Below are 15,075 nucleotides of genomic sequence, written 5' to 3' on the forward strand. Positions count from 1 at the left end.
CGGCCCCGCCCGGGGAGGTGGGTCGCGTCGGTGGGGGAGTTGCTGCAGGCGGCCGCGGCACGAAGCGGCGGAGAGAGCGGGGCGGCGGCAGCAGCTACGCGGTGCGGCGGTACGGGGCGAGCGGCTCCCGCTCTGCGGAGCAGGCCCTCGAGTTACCTGCAGCCTTGGCGCCGCTACCTGGGAGGATACCGGCGGTGGCGGGCTTGTTGTGAGGAAAAGCCGTTCTGGAATCGCCACGTAGGGGCAGCGAAGGCGCTCCCAAGCACCCCGTCAGCGGGTTGGCGGTCAGGAGAGGGGTTAGAGACGGGGCGGCTTTCCTGGAGGCTGCAGAGCTGCTGCGGGGTGGGAGGTGGCGTTGCGGTTACTCAAATAATCATAATCTTCCCTGTGGAACAGGAGCGTTCCCAGAAGACAAGCGATGCCCTGGGACCAGGGAAGTTCCGCTCGCGGTGCCACTAATCCTGTAATATGTGGAATGTTACTAGTGACTCCTGGAAAATTCATTCTCTCTTCTTGAAGAGTTAACAGATTTGGAGGCTGTACTTTAGGTGGGATGTTGTTTTGTTTCCCAGACTGTCTATTAAGGGCTGTTTGGCGATGTTCTCTTGCTTTGCCCCCACATAACTTGCTATGGAGCCTGGATCGCTGTTCAAATGTGTATGGCCTTGGCACAGCAAACCTACAGAATATCCCCTGAGCCTCTCCACTGGTATCTAGGCAGTATTTCAGTGCTGCAAAAACTTCTCTGCCCTTCTCTTTGTTGAGAGGATGAGTTTTGTGAGGTTCTGCTCTGGATCGCTCTTCAGCAGTCAGTCCCGTGTTTTAAAAAACAATGCAAGGATATCAACTAACAAGTACTGGTTTTGTTTTGTTCACTTATATATAAAAATGTATGTTATGTATTCAAATATGGTGTATCTTGCTCCTCATGTATTATAAGACTTGAACGATCTTTCTTGATGCTCTTAATCTTAACAAACTTACTGTGGTGTAAAATTGTCAAACGTTGTTTTGCAACTTTGTTTTCATTTTATGTATAATATCAGAATAACTTGTAAGACTACAGCTCTGTTAAATGCAGCTGAAACATTGTATCTATGTGATATACTTTCGTCTTACTAAATAGTAACATGCTTTGTCGTTTCAGGTAATTATTTTCTAGCTTCATCACTTGTGATACAACTGATAAACGCTCAGGTATCTAATGCTGTGTGAAAGTAGTTTCTCTAATGTCTCGTATAAAATCCTGATTTAGTGATAAAGAACTGTTAATAATCTCACTATGATTCCCAAGCAAATTGTGAGAACCAGTTTGTAAACTCCTATTTAAATCTTTGAATGGAGGGATCCTTAAATGAAAGAGTAAAGCAGAACTACATTTTCTTGAAACATGAAAATAAATTTGTAGCTGATTATGTAATGCATCATTCATGATTACTGAACAACAGACCACAGCATAGCTAAAACAAATGGGTTTTTTATGTCACTGGCTGTAACATAATGATTTTGTCTCTTGCTGAAGTAAGTATTATTTGCAGCCCAGCAGGTGTACGGGATGCATTTCTTAAGAGGTAACTGATTTCGTGGTGCAGGGGGTCTTTGAATGAGACATAGAAATGGGACTTGGCCCACCGGAAGGCTTTCAAGTTCCATTCCAGTTCTTCATTAGCTGTAGCTCCAGTAATGACTCCAAATCCAGTCTGAGAAATTATATTCTCTTTATTCATTATGGTTTTGCCTCCTAAGTACATGTAACGGACGCACCCCAAAGTTAGTTTTAGATGGACAACAAGTTTCAAAACAAACTTTTATTCTGGTCAAAAAAGGTGCAACAAATTAACCGATAAGAAGCGAGGTTTATAAAATCAATTAGCACTCCGATAACATAAATACAGGTTTGAATATCAGTTGAGGAAATTATTGGGGTGCAGCAAATAAGAATATTGGAGATCCATAGTGTGCATACATGTGTCTCGTGACAAACAATGCCAGAGCCATCCATGACCCCAGGAAAATACGCTTGCCTGTTCGGCAAGGAATTATTTAATACACTCACTTATCTGTCGAGGAATTATTATGTTATCACTCACTCACACGCGGAGATGAGGCAGTCCGATTTTTCGGGAGGTTACCTTAGACAGCGTCCTGGTCCAGGGGGATGGTCACTCTTGTCTGCATTTTGGCCTGGTGCTCCTAGAGGACACAAAAACGGCAGCCTTGGTGGGATCCCCATTTTTATAGTCTTGTCAGATCTGGCTGTGGGCATTGCAGAAGCTTCTTGGCTTCTCTGCACCCCCACTCTGGCTATGGGCACCCTGAAACTTCTCAGCAACCCCCCCCCCCGCCACTCTGGTTGTGGGTGCCCAGAAACTTCCAGACCCTTTGGCACCTCTTCCCCTCTCCTAGCTAACTTGCAGAGGGTTAAACAAAAAGGAACTATTAACTGCGCCATTGCAGGAGAGGGGGGAAATGTTGGGGAAGAGGGGGAGGTGTGCATTCACCTTCCACATCAAAGGAGAGGGGGGAGGGAGAAAGGGGGGCGTGCAACTGCCACAGTACATAAACATCACTCTATACCAGTTGAAAAATAAATATTGGAAGTAATTGGTGTAATTTAGCATGTTACTAGGTGTTGCAGTATATTTGTGTACTAGACCATTTCGATACCATATGTGAAATGTTATAATTGTGATATTCAGCATGTTGTCCAGATGTGTCATCACTTTCAACCCAAATTATTCTATGATTCCGTGATCCTGGAACAGGAAATTATATACACTGTTGACTTTTAGTCTGTTTTGTCAGTTTCGGACTGTGGTACTAACAGGAAGAAAAATGATGCGGTTTTGTCTTTTGCAGATTTAAAATGGGACAATGTTCTCTGCCAGTGTTGGAAAGTGTTAAGAAAATTCTGAGCAGCATCACAGATCAGAGAAGTCATCACGAGAGCTTGCTTTCAGGCCTAAAATGCCGAACTGGAGTTCCTCAGGGGCCGCCAGCCGGGGTTCTGCTGTGAAGGGCCACATGGCCAGTGTCTGTGTGCTGGAGCAGCAGGAATTAACCCGGGGCAGAGAGGCCGCCTGTGGCTGCTGCCGCTGCCGGGCTGCTCCGCTGCGCACTGGTGTTCCAGGAGCTCTGCGAAACCCTCGGCTCTGCAAGGTAAAGCCGTCCCTGCCCAGTGGTGTAAATTACTTCTTTATTTTTCAGATGCAGAAGCAATAAATATTTTTGTAATTACTTTTTTGGTGATTGAGAAAGCACAGACTTTTTTGTTTCCTCTTTTTTTTTTTTTTCCTTTTTCCCTTCCATAAGATTTTCTTTATTCTCCGCGGGCCGCAGAACTTCCGTACCGCTATCTTGAGGCGTTTCTGTGGCGAACTGTGCGGGGCCGGGAGGGGCGGGGCCATGAGGGGTGTGGCCTCTCCACGCCGCGGCAGTTGCCGTCCCGCCGCCCGCGGGAGTGCCTGTGCCCGGCGGAGACCCCACACCAGCGCGGAACGGCCGGTTTGCAGCGGCTTCGGGAGCGTGTCGCTGGCGGGGTTCGTGCCGCCTCGCCGCCGCTCGAAGCCATGGCCGTGGCAGCCAGCGCTATCCTTGTCTGCCCCGACCCGCCGGGGGAGGAGCCTCCGGAACGGCGGGGGCGGGGCCCGCCCCGCCCAGTCGGGTGTCACCCTGAGGGCGGGGCTGCGTCGCTCCATGGCAACGGGTTCTGCGTCGCCCTCTGGAGGCGGCGGTAGCAGCAGTTTCTCCTCCGCTCAGGCGTTTGTGGCGGGCAGCCCGCGGCCTCGCGACTGGCGGAGAGGTCCTCGCGCGGCTGTTAGAGGGGCCGGGCCGGAGCGGAGCGGCGGAGGCCGGTGGCTCCGGAGCGAAGATGGCGGACGTGCTGAGCGTGCTGCGGCAGTACAACACACAGAAGAAGGAGATCGTGGTGAAGGGCGACGAGGTGATCTTCGGGGAGTTCTCCTGGCCCAAGAACGTCAAGACCAACTATGTCATCTGGGGGTGAGCGGTGGGGCCGGGGCGGGCGGCCGCTTTCCCGGGGAAGGGACGGGCGGGGGGCGGAGGGAGAAGTTGCCCCAAAGTTGCGGGGCAGCGCCCGAGGAGCAGGGTCCCGCCGCCCTTCGCATCCTGCTGCGTTGTAGGGAGCGAGGCGGGTGGGGGCGGGCGGCCTGGCTACCGCCTCCCGGCGGGGCCCCATGGGAGCGCCCCGGGGCCGGGCGCCTCCGCTCCGCCGGGGCACGGGGTCCTGGTGTAGGGGCCGTCCCAGCAGCCCGCGGCCGGGTGGGCGATGCCTGCCCCCCGTGCTGCTGGCAGCCCGGTCGGGTCGGGAGGTCTCGCCAGTCCCTTCGGGAAGGTTTCCAGGACCCCACCCGGCCACCGGCTGGAGCCCCTGGCCTGGACCGGCAGAGCAGCGGGGCCGGCGGAAGGCTTTTTCTCGGCCTGTCCTTGTGACTGCCGGGGCTGGAGAGTCGCAGCGGGGCCGGGTCCTGCAGGCTTCTGGGATGAGATGGCAGGAGGCAGCTTCTCCAAGTGTTCTGGGGTTTGTGCAAAGAACAGGTGTTAGGTACTGTCTCCGTTTACCTGGGCTGCTTCTCTCTTGCTGGGCTTTGTCCTGGTGCAGGGAGGTCAGGGAGGGCCGCCCGCGAGTCAGCCCTGTGGAGCTGTGCTGATGCTTTGCTGCTCCTCAGCCTGCTCTGGGCTGAGGCCTCTTCCTGGGCTGGACCTAGCGCAGGCTGGTTCTTAGTTGTTCTTATCGTGAGAGAGGCAAGAGATAGTGCTTCTGTGGCTGAAATGATTATATTGGGTAAAATGCTTATTTTTAGAAAACTTCTAGGAAATGAGGTTTCGTACCTGTTGAATTTTCTAGTATGGTAGGTATTGCTTGCAATGCAAGGCAGTTCTTCATTGTCCTTTCATCTGAATATAGTAGCTGCATGCTTTTGGTGTCCTAACTAGGGGGACTTCAGTGAATCTCTTTTAAACCCAAGAGAAAATAATGCATATTGTTAGATATCAGATAGTGAATGTTTCAGGTACTGATCAGAGAGTGTATAGTATCCAGGGAAGCATTGTGGAAAAACAGAACCTGCAGATTTCTCAAAAAAAGCATTTGTAGTTCAGTGTATGACCAGGGACATTTTTGCTTTTAGTTTTCATGATTATGATATTCATACTGGTATTGATCCAATATCCTGACTACTCATTTGAGAGAGAAAGGAAATAAATGTATTGCTTTATGTTAACTTGTAGATAGATTTATTATTTTTTTTAAACTCATTTGACTTTACACTTTTATGTAAAACTGGAAGTGCTATTTAATTACCCATTTCAAGATCTCAGAAACTCATCTGGGATTTATATGTGCTTCCTGGCTGAGTAGAGGATACTGGTAGCTAGACTGAAGAAGAAGAAAAATATTTGCATAAGCAGTTAAGTTTTAAAGTTCTTGAAAAGTCTTGGTTCTGTTTTTGTTTAGCAACTGTGTAGACAATTGTGGTGGTTTCCTTGCTACAGGTTGCTTTTCACAAGCAGTAACAAGCTAACAGGCAAGTTTCATTCCTCTTCTGTAGGGAACAGAGAAACCAATATGACCACCTGCCTCTGCTGCTGCTTAGGAGAGCTTGAGTTAGGCCTGGAAATTGTCAACAAAAGACAAAAAGCTGGAGAGAAAAACTTTATTCTATACATTCAGGCAGCTTTATCTTTCTGGTCAAGAAGGAACTATGTGTGCAGAGGATGCTCTGAGCAGAACAGCGGCAGTAACCTCATCAGAGCTGTTTGTGTCCTTACCTCTTGTGATTGATGTGTTTTGGGGTTTCTTGTTTGTTTGTTTTGAAGTTGAAGTAAGTTAATAAATCTTGGTTTAGACCACTGGCTTCTGAACTTTTGGTAGGATCAGACTGCTGTCAGTTCACAACATTTCTGGTGAACCACCGTGAAACTATGTATGTTTAATCTTTAAACTGAAGACACTGTAAAAATAAGACCAGTTCTGCAAGCCATGCTCAGTAGCTTTGACACCACAGTTTAGGAGCTGTTAATTTATGTCATTGCCAGACTTAAGCAGGGACTTATGAGGAATGCTCTCAAAATCTTTTTAAGATTCAAAACTTTTAAAATATTTAGGTCACTTGTCAGGATCCAAACTATGCTTGCAGTGAGCAGTTGCTTGTGGCTTAGTCTTTCGTGAAGCAAATCTTGATTTCTGTTTTAGGAGTCCACAGCACGATTGCTGTAATTGCATCTCTGCTGCCAGTCTGGAGAGAGTAATGCAAGTCAGAACAGCAGCGGTGGCATTTTGTCCCTGCTAGAATTAGAATTAGTCTCGCTAGATATTTAACACTGTGGCTCCTTGAGTAGCTCAGCTGGCAGAAGCCGGTGGTGCTGCCTGCACTGCCTTCGTTCTGCGCTGGCACAAGTGTCAGCCTAACGGTGAATTGTGCTGAGGAACTGAGCCAGGTTAAAAGTAATTTGGAGCAGAAGAAAAAAAGGCAGAACAGAAATTAATTTTAATCCAGGTAACTTTCCAGATAATAATTATATGAATACCCCTGCTGACACATGAAGAGGCCTAGATGGTCTAAGATTTGGTGTTGTGTTTTGAGATAATGGCTCATCTGTGGCCCCAGAAGAGTGATTATAGAATCTGTTTCAAAACCAAAGGAATCAATCAGAGAAACTGATTTACTTTGTTTACCCAGCAGAAGGTCTTGTATGCACAGCTGAGAAGTTTGTAAACAGTGAGCAGCTGGTCGTGAGTATTGCAATTCTTGTGATACTCCACATGCCTAGTCTTGTGCTTTTAAAGATTATTGCTTTCCTTTCCTGATGAGACACAGGCCTTTAGTACCTCTATAAAAATTCATGTTTTGAAACATGAAAGAGGAAATAAAGCATTTAAAGGTGAATAAACTCCTGGTGCTCACAGGTTGAGGGTGAGTAGATGGGCCAGAAGTAAATTTCTGGTGTTAAAAACAAGCAGGTGAAACTTTGTCTTACATTATGTAAACATTTTCTACAGTTTTTAAGCTGGAGTTTTATTTTATGAAGAGATACAACTCTTAATAACCATTAAAGCAAAAATATAAGGACTGGCCTTTTTGAGGTCTGAATCTTAACTTTTTTTTTTTAAGTAATTGATACCATTACTAAATGTGGAAAATAATAGAATTAACTTCTTTTGCTACATTGGATGTTTGTAAATTGCGTGAACTAAGCTACCTTCGGATCACCTTGCTTTGAGTTTGTTTATTGAGAAGGTTCCTTCTGTCTGGGAAATTTGAAAGGAACACAATCTGATGATGCTGAAATGTTAGTTTAGACTTACATTTTCTCCTTATGTACAACTGCTTGTTCATCTGATGCTTTTCCTTTGATGTGCAATATCTTGTCCTCCTAATAAAACATCTGCTTACAGCTGTGATGAGCATGGGGATTTCTTGTATGTGTGGTTTAAATGATGAAGTGCCAGCTGTGCTCTGCTGAGCTTTGGCAATGCCTGTGGTTCTGTAATACTGTATTTTTTTCAAGTTAATAGATAACCGTTCAGTTCTTGTTTTCTAAATTATGCCATTAATTGCTAAATAGTTTAAATAAAAACTTGAATAGATGACCAGCCAGACTTGTAGCATAATGTTCAGTGGATATGCTTCAAAAAGAGTTATTCTGAAGTGAGATAATCAGAACTGTTCATTTTTAAACGAAGTGACAGCTGTATCAGTTGACATAGACTTCAGAGCCAAGTCTATGTGGAGGAAGCTTTTGTTTCTGCCAGTGCTCTGAGTGAGTTTAGATACCACATTATCAAAGATAGCAGTGAAACAGTGACATAAGTAAACAATTCCTTGCTGAGGAATTCAGTTCTGCTGGCTGTAATTGTGAAGTCAACTTTTGGCTTCCTGGAAGTTGAAGGATACCGCGGATCTTCCCTTTCCTCTTCAGTAATGAAATGTCCGCCCCTCCCATGCAGACCAGTGTTTGGAAGGAAAGGACAATGATAGAAAGATCCCTTATTTTACCCTTCTCCCAGTCTTTTGAATCACTTTTCTCCATGTGAGTAAAGGTATATTGGTTTTCTCAGGCATCATTATGAAAGCAATATTTTCAACCTTACTGCTAGTAACGAGTTCTGAAGGGGGTCATGTACACTCTTGATCTAGATAATTTCAGAAAAGTAATTGCAAGGAAAGCAGTAGTGGTATTATATCCACAGTATGAAGAAAATGCACTTCTGTTGCTTTTAGTAGGTGATTGTGTAGCTCTTTCAGGTTAAAGAAAGTTATGGTTGAGTATTCTTTTTCTCCTCTCCCTTCCCGCAGTGAGGCCGGCAGTTCCACGGTGGACATGCTGATGGTGAACCATGAGTAAAGCCACTGTACTTGGAGGGAAAACTCCTTATGTCTTTAATGAAATTATTTCTTCCTGAAATCTCAGCTTTGATCAAAATTCTGTGCCATTCTTAAATTTTACAGTTTTGGCCTTGTTTTCTGGTGGGTCATCTTCCTCAGGCTGTGAGGTGAGCCGGCTGGTTGAGGATGGGGACTGGGCAGTGTGGGGAGCCTCGTCCTGCTGGAGCGGGGGTCTGGTGGGTCCCAGCTCTGGGCACTGGAGTCCCTGGGCCTGCTGGGGGCTCTGGAGCTGCAGGAAAGGTCTGTTTCTCAGAGCAGCTGAAGTATTTAGGGGGTAGGTTTTGCTCTGGAACTGGGGAAGTCACTACAAAATCTCCTAGTGACAGCATGAAGGGGTGACGGTGTGTGTGAGGAGAGTTATGAGAATAATGTTTGATGTACGTGGACACAAGCTGAAGCTGTGGTTTTTGTTGGTTTTGTTTTGTTGCCCTATTTTGAGGGATTGTTATTTTTTTCAAATTGTTACACAGAACAGATTCATCTTCAGACTTAAAAGACATCTCTTTCAAACAAGCTGTTTGAAAGCAGAGAGTGAACTTGGTGCTGTGGTGTTGCTGTATGGGAATTAATTGTGATTTTGTAGTCTGTTTTAGTTTCGCTAGTTTCATGTGCAATTAGTTTGTAATCATTCCTTACTTTGACCTTTTGGCAGCATTTTGAACCTTTTGCTCTGTAGGCTTAATGGAATTTGTGTATTCAGGGTTTTCTACTGTGCTTTCTCAAGTGGTGAAAATTCTGTCCCATTACACATGTTTACTATCTTCTTCATTTGTGGTTCAGGTATGTTCCTTCGACTGTCCCAAGTAAGGCAGATAGTTCCTTTGATAATCAGAATAAATATGTTTGAAATGTGGGAGAACACATTCTTATGGTTTCCCAAGTCTTGCTTATTTTATATTTTACAACCCATCCAGCTCTTATTTTGGATTATTTTGGGCATTCTGTAAAGAGTCTGCAAGAACACATATCCCTCACTTGTGTTTGTTAATGCAATTGATAGTGCACTAGTTCAGCAACAGCCTCATAACGATATTACTGCTTGCTTTTTTGAACTGCCTTCTGGAAAGAAAAGAGAGATTTGCACAAAAAGTGTGTGCATGAGACAGAGGTGGAGAGGTTATTTGTTAAAATCTTTGTTTCCTGATTTTTACAGGACAGGGAAAGAGGGCCAACCCAGGGAATACTACACTTTGGATTCTATCTTGTTCCTGCTCAATAATGTGCACCTTTCACATCCTGTTTATGTCCGCCGTGCTGCAGTAAGTAGACCATATACAATTTTATTTTGTCTTGTTTGTGATATGTAATATGCGCACAGTTATTTTCAGGGAATGGTACTAGCATTTAAGTGAATGAATTTGGCTGGTGTAAGGGAAAAGACATGCAACGAAGTGCGTGTGTTTAAAAAAGAACACCTCTACACAGGGATCAAATGACAGTCCCTGTCAAGGTAGAATATTTTACCTCACAATTCACTTCCTAAGAGATTAGCCCTTCAAGCTGCCAGCTTGCATTTACCACAAGAGCCTCTCTCACAAATATTAACAGTAATGGCAGGATTTCTCTTGACATTCTATGGTCATGGTTGTTTCCAGCACTAACTATTTCAAAAGTACTTTTGTCCATCTGTTCTCTGTTGTGTGATCCCAATCTAGATGATCATTTAGTGCCCGAGACTGCAAGAGTCTATGAAACAGCGAAGTATGGTGGAATTGCTTTGGAGTGGACACAGAAGTATGCAATCTAATTAAATAAATTATTGGATAAGCTTTGCAAACAAAGATGGGGAACTCTGAATGAGAAAGTACTTTTGATTTCCATTTGACTGTGTTCTGTGAGCCCACATGTCATCTTCCCCTGTGCTACGAGTTTATCTGATACAGCAGTACTGTGTGTTATGCATTCTTGGAACAAGAAAATTGAAATACTCTATTTCTGCATACTGATATTCACTCCTGGCAGAGAATTGTGTGTTTTAAAACTAGTTCTTGCTGTTATTTGCATGTTTGAAGTGAAGGAGCAAAAAGGCTGTCTCCACTCTTTCAGTTTGATAACAGACATGTTTCATTTTGTGGAGTTGAACTGAACATCCTCTAGGAAATAATTTTATTTTTGTAGCTTGATAGTTATGCTTTCTTGGGAGGCAGGACATGTGTTCCTGTCTTTGTGTGAATGAGGAGGCCTTCTGAAGCGATAACAGTTTCACGTCAAGTCTGCTGTCTTTTCAGACTGAGAACATTCCTGTGGTAAGGAGACCTGATAGGAAAGACTTGCTCGCGTACCTAAATGGGGAAACATGTGAGTGATGCTTACTTTGAACTTGAACATATAGTGCGCTTTATTGCTGCATGTTTGTGGGACAAGTGAGGAGTAGGAGGGGAAGGATGGTTAATGATGGTCACATTGCAAAGTAACTGAACATGTTCAAACTTCTCAAATTTAGCATTTTTAAAAAAAAATTTGTTCAGAACTTAACTATTTTTGTGGCACTTAGATAGGAGCTGCATTCCTACATGCTTGTTTAGAAGTGAGCTACTTTATTATTATCAACATCCTTCAGGTAACAGTTATGTGCTGGAGTGCTTAACATTTATATTTTTTTCCTTCTTTAGACTGTGGGAAGATTTCAGTAGTGTATTGATCTTGATGCAACAAGTGTGTGGGATAAAATCTTCAGTATAGTAAAATATATCAAATCACTCGCTGCTTTGTCAGTCCAGCAGATTTGCCTGGCATTCAATCTTCTTAAATTTTTGTTAGCAATAGTCAGAGAAAAGAGATTTCTCTGAGAGAAAGATAAATGTGGCTTACTTTCTAAGACCTACAAAACAGAGCAACTTAGAATTTTAAATATGCTGGAATATGAGTTTATTTCTCTAATGTGAGCAGTAAATAATTTTTTTAATTTATATTTTAAAGGGACCAGCAGCTTGTCTTTACTCCAGAAACTAGATAAACTAGTAGATCTTGATTCCAGGTTATAAAGTAATTATCTTTGTGACTCTGTTTTCTTTTATGTGGTATATACAGGTCATGGAATCACTGACTAATTTATGTTGGAAGGGACTCCAGGAGGTCATCTGGTTCAATCTCCTTTTCAAATAAGGGCCAAATGACCCTGAGTAACCTGATCTGTAATAACTTCATATTCAGTCAGGTTCTGAATATCTCCAGTTCCAGTGTTTGACCACCTTTGCTACCTAATGTCTAGTTAGAATTTCTGTTGTTGCAATTTGTGTTGTCCTTCTTCCTTTTATACTGAAATACATTTGCAAATATTTTGTATTTAAATGAAATGTGTTTGATTACAGCAACCTCATCAAGTATAGACAGAAGTGCTCCACTTGAAATTGGTCTTCAGCGATCCACTCAAGGTACAGTTAAAAATAACTGTGAGGTTTATTGTATGAAAATCTACTATGATCTTGCATTTTTAATGTCCTCTTTTTCTTGTAGTTAAAAGAGCAGCAGATGAAATATTAGCAGAAGCAAAGAAACCAAGAATAGAGGTAATGACAGCAACTGTCATCAGTACCAATTGGGGGTGGTGGTAAATTACAGTATTTATCTGTTTTTGTAGCAATTCATTTGTGCTACCTATCCTCTGGCTACTCATACTACTTCTGTTAGTTTGGACATGAGCTTGGAAGGAGTTGGAATTTAAGCCTCTGATTTAAACTTGGGATTTTAGTTGCTAGATGTATGTTGTACTATGAAAGGGGAAAGCTTCACCACAGAAGTGCCTGTTGTGTTATATAACCTGTCTGCTATGAGCTATGGGGTTGTAATAAAAGTGCTGTTGAATGACTGGTCATGGTTATTTGCCATCCATCAGTTGGCATTATAACTTCATTGACAGAGACAAGACTGGCATTTGATACTTGTCTGTTTTGTCTGCTGTTTTAGTCTCTTCATAGCAGTACATGAAACTGTCCCTGTGATTACTATTTTCTGATGCTGTGTCTTAGGTAATTAATTTAACAGTGTAATTTCCCAAGTACCCCTTGAATAAAAGCAATGTGTCTAGTTATTATGCACATTGTATTATTTAACTCTGCCTGGTTTTAAAAACTTGACTTACTGTTTTTCTTGATTTTTTTTTTTTTTTTGTTAACTGTGTTCATCCAGTTGTCTTCTCTGTGAGTTATAGATCTGGCTGTATACATTTTTGTGGTACCGAGGCTTTAGATTTCCTCTCAGAAGAAGCTGTCTAATTACATGAATTGAACATTGTGCTTAGCTATAACTGTGTAAGAATAATTAAAACTTTATGAATTCTTAACGGCACCTAATTGCTGTCAGATGACCTCTTGGTGATCTATAGATTTTCGTTCTACATTACCCGATGTGGTTGTGATGCCACTATATTTTGAAACTGTAGATCTTCACCATCATAATTTGGAGAATCAAGATTACTGCGTGTGAGCCTAATGAATTTATGGCCATCTTTGTTTCCTTGCTGCTCCAGCAGCTCTGAGTCTATGAAGTCTATTCAAAGTTATTCAGAGGTCATCTCAGTGTAGAGATTCCAGATCTCTCCTGATATATGGGCCTGACTGGTTTTGCTGTGTTTCAGCCATTCCAAACAGCCCTTAGTAATACGACAGGCTTGATGCTGAGTTAAGTTTTATGGGGAAATAAGACAGATTGAACACAAGTGTAAGAAGCTGAAAAGATGGCATTAAATTACATCTCTCTACTGCTTTCTCAAATTACATGTCTGTCTCAAACCAGGCTTGAGCAACTAGAGGCTTCCTTACTCCTGACTTGTTTTTTGTATTTACTAGGAATGCCGTTTATAAAAGTTCTGTGTCAGGATATAGCAGTTCTGAGCAGTTCTTTTCTTTAAAAATGTCACTGATTACACTGAATGTCCGAAATTTATCTTAAATATGTATGTGTGTATATGTCTTGTTCTACCTGAATGTGTGCCTTGTTTGCCAGCTTTAACTTATCTGATTTTTATATTGTTGTCCATGGTTGTCTGAGCAAGGGTTTTTAAGAGGGAATGGTAGTTTCTTTTCATTATTGTAATAATACTTTGTGGCTCTTGAAAGGAAATTTCTAATAGCTATACAGTTAATGCTAGTGTGCAGATCAAAAATACTTGGAAGTGAAGGTTGTCCTTGCAGATGTAAAAAAAAAAAAAAAAAAATTCTGAATAGCTTTAGTTCTCGTTGCCTTTTTTTTAAAGAGAATGCTCAAAAATGAAACCTTACAATTGAACATTACTGTTACTGCTAGGATGAAGAGTGTGTGCGCCTTGACAAGGAGCGGTTGGCAGCTCGACTGGAAGGACATAAAGAAGGTATCGTGCAAACGGAGCAGATCAGGTAGGAATACTTATGGATAACAATTAGCAGACTGATAATGATTCTTGTGCTATTGAAGGCACCTAGTTTTACTTCTGTCCAACAGCTCCCAGTGGAAGTCTCTTTCTCTTAGGTGCTATCATCAGTAATGCCTGAGGAGGCAGAACTTTGTGCCTGGTCAGACTCCTGTTCTTGAGTGGAAGTTCAGACATCATGGCATGAGATTTGCTTTGTCTTCAGAAGTGAGCAAACAGTTGTTTCTTCACCCCACCAACTCTGCCATTTCTGCTTTTTTCTGCTATGATGTTTATCTATGCAGTCATATGCAATGAGCAGAACTGCGAGGGGAAACCGATTATCTCTATTTCAGAGAAAAATATCCTGTACGGAGGAGTGTCTTACATGCAAAAGGAGAAAAAACGGATCAGAGGGTAATACAACCTCTGACTCCCTACAGAGCTGAGCTGCTTGGCTCTGAAGAGGCAGTAGGCTACCAGGGGATAGTGCGCTGTCATTGCCATAAGTAGTAATCAGTATTCAAGTGCTAAAACATTTGCCCATCACCTTTCGTCTTCTGTTGTATCCATCCAGAATTTTGTGAAGACTGACAGCTGATTTTGAGTCTTACAGCATAGCTGCCCAAAGCCAAGCAGAGAGGAAAGGAAGTTCTTGCAAGATCTTGTCGATGCTAAGGATTTATCTTGGGCTTAATAGTAGTTCATTGGCAAATATTTGAGTTCAGAAGTTTTAAAGTAAAGACAGCTGCTTGATTTCTTTGGTATGTCAGCTCTTGTAATGTAAAATAGATTTATGCTTCCTACAGTTAAGGTGTATGAGTATGAATTAGGGTACTGCTTTGTCTGTGTTGGATTTTGCAGATAAATAGTTTTACGTAATAGGCCAACTGCATTCTTGAGAAATTTATCTCTTGGGCATAAAAAAATACTGTGAATGCTTGTCTGTCCCTTACTGGGATTTAATTTAGGTTGCAACAATTAATATAGCAGAGTTGTGACATTTATATAATCTGTAGTTATACCTATTTTGAATGTCATCTTCCTCTTTGTCTCTTGTGTTGGTGTACTTAAAATGAAAATATAGAGAAAAAGAAAATTTGATGGTCATATCTGACTTGAAATCAGAAAGTTGAAAGACCAAAAAATTAAAAAGTGCGCACATTGTTTTGTATAAACTAATGATTCAGATACGAGCTTGAGTGTATCACAACTTTGTTTTGGAGTCGAGAGATAATGCTGCAGTGAGGATTACTGAGTACTATTCATAATTACTTTGTATTCTGTATTTACAGATTTATTTTTATGCTGAATGTAAAAGACTGCCCTTTTAAACAAAGT

The 15,075-nt window shown here is 42.6% G+C and overlaps 2 protein-coding genes and 1 long non-coding RNA gene across 3 annotated transcripts in view; all 3 read left to right on the top strand.

The window, feature by feature from the left end:
• The first annotated feature begins 25 nt into the window (after window positions 1-25).
• LOC136103711 (uncharacterized) lies at window positions 26-3,241 on the top strand. Its single transcript, XR_011739744.1, has 2 exons — window positions 26-1,197; window positions 2,860-3,241. It is a non-coding gene; the product is annotated as an uncharacterized lncRNA (long non-coding RNA).
• Window positions 3,242-3,776: 535 nt separating this feature from the next.
• Window positions 3,777-15,075, top strand: part of CDC73 (cell division cycle 73) — a 110,754-nt gene continuing 99,455 nt past the window's right edge. The window contains exons 1-6 of the mRNA XM_065842223.2: window positions 3,777-4,002; window positions 9,562-9,667; window positions 10,637-10,706; window positions 11,720-11,782; window positions 11,865-11,917; window positions 13,653-13,741. Coding sequence (XP_065698295.1) covers window positions 3,872-4,002; window positions 9,562-9,667; window positions 10,637-10,706; window positions 11,720-11,782; window positions 11,865-11,917; window positions 13,653-13,741 — 512 coding nt within the window. The 5' untranslated portion in view covers window positions 3,777-3,871. The remainder of the gene's footprint in view (window positions 4,003-9,561; window positions 9,668-10,636; window positions 10,707-11,719; window positions 11,783-11,864; window positions 11,918-13,652; window positions 13,742-15,075) is intronic.
• Window positions 9,717-10,155, top strand: LOC136103551 (ubiquitin-conjugating enzyme E2 D2-like). The gene is given in 3 exon segments (XM_065841701.2): window positions 9,717-9,725; window positions 9,834-9,913; window positions 9,915-10,155. Coding segments are annotated over 3 exon segments (330 nt in total).

The sequence above is a fragment of the Patagioenas fasciata genome, chromosome 6, assembly GCF_037038585.1.
Source record: "Patagioenas fasciata isolate bPatFas1 chromosome 6, bPatFas1.hap1, whole genome shotgun sequence".
Taxonomy (NCBI): Eukaryota; Metazoa; Chordata; class Aves; order Columbiformes; family Columbidae; genus Patagioenas; species Patagioenas fasciata.